General features: G+C 59.0%; 1 protein-coding gene across 1 annotated transcript in view; it reads right to left on the bottom strand.

The window, feature by feature from the left end:
- The window catches only part of SORCS2 (sortilin related VPS10 domain containing receptor 2), a gene marked incomplete at its 5' end in the record, with an annotated part of 492,994 nt that overhangs the window by 25,970 nt on the left and 456,173 nt on the right, over positions 1 to 10,851 (bottom strand). Inside the window, 5 exons of the mRNA XM_040237340.1 lie at positions 1,533 to 1,658; positions 2,401 to 2,534; positions 3,334 to 3,454; positions 6,714 to 6,821; positions 7,816 to 7,907. Of these exons, the coding sequence (XP_040093274.1) occupies positions 1,533 to 1,658; positions 2,401 to 2,534; positions 3,334 to 3,454; positions 6,714 to 6,821; positions 7,816 to 7,907 (581 nt within the window). The remainder of the gene's footprint in view (positions 1 to 1,532; positions 1,659 to 2,400; positions 2,535 to 3,333; positions 3,455 to 6,713; positions 6,822 to 7,815; positions 7,908 to 10,851) is intronic.

Raw genomic sequence — 10,851 nt, 5'->3', positions numbered from 1 at the left:
AACGGATGGCAGGCGAGTGAGTGGAAGAATAAAGAGATGGATGATTGGATGGATGGATGGATGGATGATGGATGGATAGGTGGACAGATGGGTGGATGATGAATGAAGGATGGATGGGGAATACACAGATAGATGATTGGATGATTAGATGATGATGGATGGATGGGTGGGTGGAGAATACACAAATAGATGATTGGATGGATGGATGGATGGATGGTGGATGGATGGATGGATGTGGAATACATAGATGATTGGATAATTGGATGGATAGATGGATGATGGATGGATGGTTGGATTGCTGGATGATGGATGGATGGATGATGGATGGATGGGGAATACACAGATAGACGATTGGATGGTTGGATGGATGTATGGATAGATGGATGATGGACAGATGGGTGGATGGATGAATGGATGGATGGAGAATACACAAATAGATGATTGGATGGATGGATGGATAGATAGATGGATGATGGATGGATGGTTGCATTGCTGGATGATGGATGGATGATGGATGGATAGGGAATACACAGATAGATGATGGATGGATGGATGGATGGATGGATGATGGACAGATGGGTGGGTGGATGAATGAATGATGGATGGATGAGGAACACCTGGGTAGATGAGTGGATGACTGGCTGGCTGGGTGATGGGATTTATGCCGCTGAGGTCTGAGCGTGCAATCTCTGGCCCTACTTCTCGCTTCTTCAGGCTCTGTTCTGCCCCATCCCCAGGGGCAGCAACCAGGCTTGTCTACCAAGCCCATAGGCAGTTCACTCCCTCTCAGAACTTCCCCGCAGGGACACAGAGACCTTTAAGATGAAGCTTGCTTAGGACCTGTGGAGTGGCGGGCTCCCAGCTGTTACACACAGAACGCTGTTATAGTTTGATCCCTGAGACGCAGCATGCTCAGCCTCTGCAGGGGGAAGGGGGTCACCCCTGCGGAGCACTTCCCTCCCCCTCACGCGTGTGTCCCTCACACCACACACCGAGGGACACACCGTGTGTCGGAAAGCTCAGCCCAGTCCAGAGGACAACTGGGTGAGCGTGACAATAACTGGGGACGTTCTGTTCTCACAGAGTAAGCTCGGGGCCCAGGGTGAGTCAGGGAAGGCTTCCTGAAGGAGGTGCCATTCAAGCTGAGACCTAAAGGGAGTGTGAATATCTCTGGCCCAGCTCAGGCCTGGCCCGCTCAGGGTTGGCAGATGGGGAGGGGCTTTGGCACTGCAGGGGTTCAGGGGGGCCAGGCAGGCGGGTTCCTTCTCTGGGTAGAGCAGGTATGAGCGCCGAGGCCAGGGACCTCCTTGCTCTCTGTTCAGAGCAGGTTCAGGGGGTCTCTTCTCCCTGATGCTGGCCCATCTGGGCTCCGAATGGAGAGCCCTGGCCGGGGTCAGAGTCTGGGTGACTTTCAGGGGCCCCAGCACAGAGGGCGGTCAGCCCTGATTTCTCTCTCCCTGACTCCACGCGAGGAGCCGTGGGCACCAGGCGGAAAAGGCAGGGGGCACCACGGTTCTGCCCGTGCGACTCACCCGAGACTGCTGGTATAGGTCTGGCCCAGGACACAGTCGTCAGGGGGCGACAGGGGGTTAAACCAGAAGTTGGCAAAGCACTTGTTGGCATCGGACTCCGAGGGGGCGCGCTCAAATCCGTAGTCACTGGGAGGAGGAAGACATGGCGGTCAGGAGACCGGCAGTGGCAGGGGGTGCGAGCCAGCCCAGGGTAGGTGCCCCACACCAAGGACACACAGAGGCAGATCCACAGGCCCCGTCCCAGAGGGGAGAAGGGTGAGAAGGGATGCAAAGGGGATTCTGGGAAATTACAGCGGAGCACTGAACCCAGCCTGGGCATCCTGGAGGGCTGCCTGGAGGAGGTAGGCTGACTCTCAATGGAAGATCAAGAGATAACCAGGGGAAGGGGGGAAGGGCACTGCAGGTGGGGGTCAGCCCCTTCAGTGCCAGAGCCAGGAGACGCAGGTGGGGATGGCAGGACGAGGAAGGGCGAGGATGGCTGGGGAGGGAGCCAGCTTCCAGAACTCGGACATTCTCCTGTGGGTGGTGGGCAAGCACAGGAGTCCTTGAGCGGGGCAGCAGCGTCGGGGGTGGTTAGGGGGCTTCCAGGCGGGTCTCTGGATGGTGGAGGGGGTTGCTGGCTGGTCCCCAGGCTGCCCTCCGTCTTCCTCCGTGTCCACACCCGCCTGGGAGCAGGCCGCCCCTGCCGGCTTGGAAAGGACACCCACGGATTCTTGAACGTGGGCCAGACCGGGTGGCTGGGTGATCGGGCCCAGAATAAGGGGGCCGTGCTGGAGCGTGGCTCTCAGCTCGGCCGCGGGGTCGCTCAAGCAGCACTGGCCCCCACTCCCCACTCACCCCCAGGGCCCGGGCGGAGTGGGACCCTCACCAGAGGAAGTCCGAGGCCCGGCAGGGGCACACACGGGCTGTGAGCGCCGCTGTGAAGCTGCGGCCTGTGACGCACCAGGACGCGGGCTTCCTCCTGCGGAAGCTTCTCTGCTGGCCCATGACACAGCGGTCACCCTGCGGGGGACACGGGTGAGGGGCCGCCCCGCTGCGCTCCCACTGCCGTGGCCCTGGCAGGCATCGGGGCAGGAACCCAGGGCCCAGGGGCAGGGCTGTGTGTGTGCCTGATGCTGACCCGGGGCAGCTCGGCCCCTGTCCCGCCCCCCAGCACTCGCTGAGTGCTGTGTACCTGGCCCTGCTGGGCCCTGAGGCGGTCTCAGGCCCCGGAAGAGAGGCCCCGTGCAATCCTCAGGCCTGAGGGTTTCAGATGGGCCCTGTGAGGCTGGGATGAGCCACGGCCTCCAGGCCTCAGGGGCCACACAACAGGGGCTCAGCCAACAATCCGAGCAGGACACACAGGTGTGAACAGGCACCATGGCAGGTACAGCGGTGGGCACCCCCCCGACCCCAGCAATTCTGGGCTCCTCCACTCTGAAATCCTGAGCACCCAACCCGAACTGCAGTGGAAGACCATTTCTGGTCCTCACGTGTCCCCTCCGTGTGAATATGCCTCATTTTGCTGTAGAAAGTTTTGTGTGTCTGAGATTATGCCGTGGGGCCTGTCCCAGACCATTGGTGTTACCCAGTGCCCTGTTACCTTCCCTCCGTCCCACAAATCCAGGACCCCGAGCACAGCTGGCTTCGGGCTGGATCGGGCTCGCGCCCCTGTGCCCCTGGGTGTACCCGCAGACCCTGGCCCAGGCCGCCCAGAAGGGCCAGCAAGCTCAGCAGGAGCACCCACATCGGGGGGAGGCCGGCAGCCTGGCAGGACGGGGTTTGCAGGCGGAGAGGGTGCACTGCGTGGGGCCGGGCCCACCTGCAGGTTGGTGAGGTCCCAGGAGCTGTAGTCATCCTCGCTGCACCGCCTGGAGAACCAGGGCCGGAAGTCCACCTTGACCAGCTCCCAGTCCGAGCGGAAGCTGATGTGGCCGAAGACGCTGGGGAGGGAAGCAGTGGGGCAGGAAACTGCCTTAGTTCAGCCCGCCCCCCAGGCGCCCCCAGTCCCCTGTAGGCCTCCGCCCACACCTGCCCGGTGGGGCCAGCGGTCCCTCCCTGCCCCCGCTGGGCAGCCCCAGGACGGACCCTGCGCTGGGCCGGGCAGGCTGCAGGCCTTTGGGCATCAGCGTCAAGCGTTCCCACCGCCATTGCCCGTTATCTACGGCTCATGGATGGTGCTGCCGTGGGCCATCCCAGGTGGGCCCCACGGACGAGGACGCGGGCACAGTGGGGTCAGGAGCCTGGCCCTCCCTCAGTGGCCAGGCTGGTCCTGGCAGAACTGCTTGGCAGGGTGACTCGTGGTCGGGTGTTTGCATCCTGTGCTGTCTGGCTTCTCCCCGCCTGTGTCCCCGCCTCTGGCGGCCTGTGCATACCGGGAGTGGGGGGCTCATGCTGCAGAAACCCAGCTCCCTCTGCATAGCTGGGCCACAGAATTCCCCCCCCAGGCAGACCGGACAATCCATGGAGAGGTAGGGAGTCACCCCCTGCCGGCTCAGAGCGGGCTGGGAGCACTGTGTATGCTGCTTGGTCTAAATCCTCACCACAGCCCAGAAAGGAAAACCGAGGCACAGGGAGGCTGAGTAGCTTGCTTAAGGTCACACAGCATGTTTGTGCCACTTCTTTGCCCACAGCTGTCATGTACTGAGTGCCTATCATGCGATGCCCAGACCCCTCGCTCGCCGAGAAGGCTGCTGCTTAAGGGGTTTCCTCCCAGCACCTCACACTTGGGCTCCAGGAGCCCAGCTTGCACTTCTCTGGTCCTTCTCCAGTTCACCCTATAGGACCCCGGCCATATTACCAGAGGTTGAGCGCCTGGATGGAGGAGGTGATGTACTCACTCTGGCCTTGGTCCCCATTCCAGGCTCACGGATAGGAGCTGGATACTTGGGGAAGTCAGTCGTGGCATAAAGGGCACAAACTCCAATCTAGGAGGGTAGTTGAGAAGGGTCTTGGAATGTTTTCTAGGGGACATGATGGCTGGCTCTGCATGTCTGAGGCTGATACTGGAAGAGTTTTGGCTCCAAAGGACACCTCGGAGCCAGACAAGCCTGGGTTGACACCTGTTTACTTGTTTGTGACCTTTGGCATGTCCATTCCTCTCTGTACCTCAGTTTCCTTGGCTTTAAAATGGGGACAATGACGCTGGCCTTTTGGGACCCATGGTGGCTTAGCGACGGTTTGTGTAGGATGCCCGGTTGTAGAAGGTTTATAGACACACGCACACGCACACTCACTCTTACACATACACCCCCGACACCCATGCCCACACATTACCTCCATTGCCCCGAACAGCCCCCAGAAGCAGACACTGTGATCTTTATTTCACAGACGAGACCCTGAGCCTCTTCAGGGGCCTCTTCTGGTCCTTGCAGCCTCCCTCTGCCTTGGCCTGGCTCCCCACTCTGTGGTCCACCTCCCCTTCCGGGGCTCTGAGAGGCCCGATCGCTCTCCACTGGCTCCTGCCTTCCTTCCTGCCTGCCCACGGGCAGCCCTGGTGTCTGAAGACACCCTGCGGTCCTCCTTCCAGCCTGAGCCTCTCACCCAATCGTGTTCAGCTGCCATAATCCATCCTGCTTTTCTGCTGCCTGAGGCATGAGCCAGAACCCCCGTCACCCCAGCCTGGGCCTCTCCTGCTGCTGGTGGGCGTGGCCCAGCATGGACCAAACGGCCCACTTCTCCTCCGCCTGGTCCAGCAGCTCTCAGAGGGGCTCCCGACAGGTCGTGGGTGGCCCGGATGGGGGTGGTGACGGTGGTCGTGAAGGTGTCCCGCTGGTCCGCTGTCCCGACTCCCGTGCTGATGGGGACAGTCCCCTCCCTGGGAGTCTCAGCACGTGGGGACTGTCTTTGCTATGGCATCCTCTTCTCCCAAGCAGAGCCAGCTGAGTTGTTACTTAAACGGGGCATGAGGGTCTTAGCTCAGTGAAGGGATGTCCTTAAGGGGCATCTCCAGTCCAGTACTCCAGCCTGGAGAATTCCGTGGACTGAACAGTCCATGGGGTCACAAAGAGTCGGACAGGACTGAGTGATTTTCACTCACTCACTCACTCCAGGCCCTCCACAGCCTGAGCCTGTCTCCCGCTCTTCCGGAAGCCGTGTTACAATGGAGGTGACTGCAGCGGTGACTGCTGGCACGTCCTCTGCCCCTGCCAAACACCCGCCCCCCATCCGCTCCTCCTCACCACCCCACGGGCGTGCTGGTAATATTCCGACCTTACTGACAAGGACACTGAGGCCAGGGACCCCTCGGGATGGCTTGGCCCTGGCCCATGGGGAGCGGGAGCGGTCTCCCAGCTGGTGGCTCTGAGGCTCTGATGTCCGGCCCGGGAAGCACGCATTGGCTGGAGTGTGACCACTGTGCAAACTCCTGCGCGGGCTGTGCAGGCCCCACCAGGGAAGTCTCTGAAAAGAGGCTGGTCCACTTGAGCTAACTAATCCCCTCCATGTCTCTGAAGTCTTGCCTTTTATGAAGCCTAAACGTTCAGCTGATACTTTGAGAAATGGCTGGCATCTGGCTAACTCTGAGTTTTAGGAAGTCAGCGCCTTTAATGTGTGTGTGAAAGTGAAAGCATTAATCGCTCAGTTGTGTCCGAGAGTAGGTACTCATTCCCTTCTCCAGGGGCTCTTCCTGACCCAGGGATCGGACTGGGGTCTCCCACATCACAGGCAGATTCTTTACCATCGGAACCACCTTCTGAAAGTCGGAAAGTGAAAATCACTCCAGTCGTGTCCGACTCTTTCTGACTCCATGGACTATATGGAATTCTCCAGGCCAGAATACTGGAGTGGGCAGCCTATTCCTCCTCCAGTGGATTTTCCTGATCCATCACCCTCACCATCACCACCATCATCACCATCAGCATCGACAGTATCCCAGTCTCAAAGGGCCAAATGGGCAGTGATCCAGGGCTGACCCTTGACTCTCAGTCCCACCCCTCACCAGCCCAGTGATCCTGGGCAGATGACACATGTCCCTGGTTAGGGAAGAGTGGCCGCCTCCCAGTGGCAGAGGGTGAGAGGACGCAGAGGATGGTAGAGACGAGGAGGCAGCTGTGAAGATGGGGGTGAGGATGGGGAGGATGGCCAGGGAGGCGGGGGGGCAGTGCTGAACGCGCCCACAGCAGCAGGGCCTGGGGTGCCCTCCGCCACGGCCCGCCTGGGGTTCGGCTCTGACCTGCCTGCCCACCTCCCGTGGTCACTCACGTCATGACCAGCGTCTCGTCCCCTGGCTCGCTCAGCAGCCCATCCACAAACACGGAGGTGCTGGTGAAGTTGTGCGTGCTCCAGGTGAGGCCCTCGTCCACGCTGAACCTGCCAAGAGAAGGGGCAGCTGGGGACACAGTCTGCGCCCAGGGCCAGCTGCCTTGTCGGACCCAGCCCTGCCCACGCCCAGGGACCAGAGCTGTCGAGCTGAGGTGGCTGGGCGAACCGGCAGGGGCAGCGACCAGCCCCAAGGCCAGTCCAGTGTCCCCGCGACTGGACCCCTGCCCTTACAATCCCGTAGGAGGTCATGGCAGCTACCTGCCAGCACCAGGCAGCACCCACGTCTGCTCAGGGAGATCCCCTGGTCTGCGGTTATCCAGGTCTCGGAAACATCCAGGTCAGCCCTACCCAGTGCCCAAGCCCAGCCCAGGGTCTGCCGGGTCACGTATGGGAGTACTGCCTCCCAGTATGGCGTATCAGTGTTGCCAGCTTGCCGTGCAGAAAGATCCTTTTCAGACTAAAGTGATGCTAGTTTCCTGACAGCTCCCCGGGCTCTGCCTCCCAAGTCCACAGTTCATGCCTGCTCTCACATCCCCACAACATCCCTTCACACGTCTGAAGCTGATGCCAAACCCACTCTGGCCTGGGCACACGCAGCTGGCTTCCCTGTCTGGCCTCCACCTATCTAACTCAGGTCCATCCCAAAAAGTCACCTCCTCTGGGAAGCCTTCCCTGCTCTCTCAGGAGGAGGGGCGGGTAGGGGCATCCTCACAGCCCCAGGCCTCCCTCTGGCCCACTCGACCATGCTGGGTCGTCATTCCCCACCCCTTGTCTCCCCAGGCCTGGCAGGAAGCAGCTATCAGCAGCATGGGTGGTGGTGGTGGTGGTGGTGGGTGGTGAGGGGGCAGGGTGGTGGTAGGCAGGGTGATGGTGGTGGGTGGGGGGTGGACACTGCAGAGCCTGGCACTAACCCCCTTGGCGGGGTCTGGTGCCTTCGTCCTGGGGTCCTGCGCAGGGGCCATCCTGAGGAATGCTCTGAGGGGTTCCCAGGTGGAGAGGACGGGCCCCCACCGCACTCAGCGCTGGGCGCCCAGGGTCTTACTTGAGGATCTTCAGGGGGATGGAGGTGTCCTTGATGGCCACGATCACGCCTCCGTGGTCCAGGTAGAGGATGTGATGCTCCTCCTCGAACACCTGCAGCAGACCGTGGGCGGGGCTCTGAGGGCAGGACCTGGGGGGGCTTGGAGGGCTTTCCAGGTCGGGGGTCGCTCTCCCAGGGACAGAGATGCCCACACACTGGCTGGGGGGCTGCAGCAGAGTCCAGCTCCCTGAGGCAGGGCTGGTCAGAGGGCTCCTGGTGTCCCCAGGCCAGCCCCTCCTTCCCCCAACCACCCAGACTCAGTACGTGTGGGATGAATGGCATGAATGGATGCTGATGGCAATTTCTAGACCACTGACCAGAGAGCAAAATGCAGATAAACACCGCAAGTGGTTCTGCCTATAGGAAAAACTCAGGCAGCCAAAAGGCCAGCAATGTGAGGATGAGAGAGAAATTGTAGAATTTAGGAAAGCATTTAGGGTGAGCACCCACTAGTAAAAGCAAACCTCTATTTACCACTGACTCGGCTCATGTGCTGCCTCCTTCAGGAAGCCCTCCCAGATGCCACGCTGGGTGGGTGTGGGGAGTCTCTGGGCCCCCTCCCAGGTCTTACTGCATGAACTTGTCATTGTCTTCTTCAGCCAGGGAGCTCCTCAAAGGCCCAGTCTGCCTCTGAGTCCTCTCTGTGGCCCAGTACTGGCTCAGCTCACGGCTGGAGGTGCCAGGGCTCAGGAAGTGTGTGTGGGATAGATGAATGAGTGAGTGAGTGAGTGAATGAATCCCCACCAAGTCCTTAGGGGACAAAATGTCGACAGACCTGGATGGGGCTCTCAGAGGAGGAAAGACCTCTGGTGGCCAGCAGGGCATAGCCCCAGATGTGCTCACAACCCTTACATGTGGTCAGACTCCCCATCTTCACACCTGCCTCCCACAAGGACGAGCAGAGGGCATCTGTGCTGTCTACCCACAGGGAAGACGGGCGCCTCCCATCTCCCCATGGGAGCCCACAGGCGATTCCACCCTCATTAGCTGGGGACTTGGAAATCAGGCAACTCCAACCCCGTGCAGCCAAGAAATTGAAAGACGCTTGCTCCTTGGAAGGAAAGCTATGCCCAACCTAGATAGCACATTAAAAAGCAGAAACATCACTATGCCAACAAAGGTCCAACTAGTCAAAGCCATGGCTTTTCCAGTGGTCATGTATGGATGTGAGATTGGACTGTAAAGGAAGCTGAGCGCCGAAGAATTAATGCTTTGGAACTGTGGTGTTGGAGAAGACTCACTTTGGCCCTGATGTGAAGAGCAGACTCATTGGAAAAGACCCTGATGCTGGGGAAGATTGAAGGCAGGAGGAGGAGGGGATGACAGAGGATGAGACGGTTGGATGGCATCACCGACTCGATGGATGAGTTTGGGAAAATTCTGGGAGATGGTGAGGGTCAGGGAAGCCTGGGCTGCTGCAATCCATGGGGGGAGTCTCAAAGAATCAGATGTGACTTAGCAACTGAACAACAAAACACCCACAGGGAACCCGAGGGTCTTTGCACATCCAGTGCTCTGGTCTGCTGCCCCTTGAACAGTCAGCGACCCCCCAGCCCCATTCCCCGTCTTTCCCACTTCCCTGACACCCTGAGCTCTAGAGGGTGCTCCTTAAATGTTTTCTATTTCGGGATCATTCCAGGGAAGTCCTGCTTTTAAAATATGCCCCTTTAACAGCGTATGCGCTGTCATTTGTAATTTACATTCCCAGAGTTTTGCGGTAGAGACATCTCATGGCATCCTTGACAAGCCAGCCTGAGCTCTCTAGGTCTTCCTGCCTTTGTCCCACCCTGACCTCTCCCTCCTGCTTGCCCCCTACCCCAGTAACTACTCCCCTCTGACACGTGGGCGCCCCCTACTTTGTCAGGCACCCGGGCACTCCTGCAACCTCCTATGCCCTCCACCCCGCACCCTCCTCCCATCACTGCGGCTCAGGCCTAAACCGACATTCTCCCACTTAATTCTGACAAGTTCCCAAGTTTGAAGCCTAAGCAAACGGCTTGCCAACAGTGGCCACTGTGAATACCATACGGTCAGTTTCTACAAAATACATCTCTGTTTCACCAGGTCTATTAAATCTAATAAGCTGGGGCCGAGGGTGGGGGTGGTTTCTGTAATAAATGGACAGGCAGTGACCTTTAAGAGAGTTTTAGACATATCTCACTAGTTTTAGTGAAACAGAAATATTATAACACAATAAATCTCTTTTGCCCTTTTCAGAATTCCTGGTTTCTTGCATATCATTAACAAAAAAATGCCAGGACTTTAAACCAGGATGCAGGTGAGCTCTGCACTTTGAGGATTAATGTCTTTGTCCAGAGCAGTAGCTGGGAGGAGTCTGTTAAGTGGGGAGCTCAGAGGTGCAAAAATCGGCCTGAAAATAAAGCTTCTTCCATCCTCAGGAAGGGGAGACACCGATGAAAATTTAGTGCAATTTCTTAAGTGCTTAAGGTAGAAATTGCCACTCCATGACGTTGGCAGACCACACGAGGCTTTTTTTTTTTTTTTTTCTAGAAAGAAATAAACAGCAAGTGCAGAGGGGGTCTGAGCCTCTCCTGGGGTGGAGCGCTTGGGTCTGGCCGGACTGCCCAAGTGTTGGACCATCAGCCACCCTGTTCCGTGGGACGCCCTTCGGACAGCAGCCCCCACCCCTCCAGTCTGAGACTCTGAGTCGAGCGTCGGGGCAGCGCTGACGGGCCCTCGCAGGGTGACCCCCGGGCCAGGGGGCCGTTTCCTGCATAACTGCTGTTGCCTGGTTCTTGTCATTTTCCTGTTTCTCTTTTCTCAGGCCGCACTGAACATCAGATCACCACCCCATAGATGTGCCCGAGGCGCCCCGAACGACGCTCACCGCGACCCCCCCCAACCCTGCTCCTCCCCCGTTTCTCCTTTCTCTCCCAGGTCTCTGCCGTCCACCCAGCAGCTGCCCCTGCAGGACCCCGGGCCTGGCCTGCGGCCCCCACGTCCTGCTCTCAGGGAGTCTCCACGTGCCTTCCTGCC

Source organism: Oryx dammah, unplaced genomic scaffold (assembly GCF_014754425.2).
Source record: "Oryx dammah isolate SB20612 unplaced genomic scaffold, SCBI_Odam_1.1 HiC_scaffold_3, whole genome shotgun sequence".
Classification (NCBI taxonomy): Eukaryota; Metazoa; Chordata; class Mammalia; order Artiodactyla; family Bovidae; genus Oryx; species Oryx dammah.
This window is presented reverse-complemented; position numbering and strand designations above follow the sequence as displayed.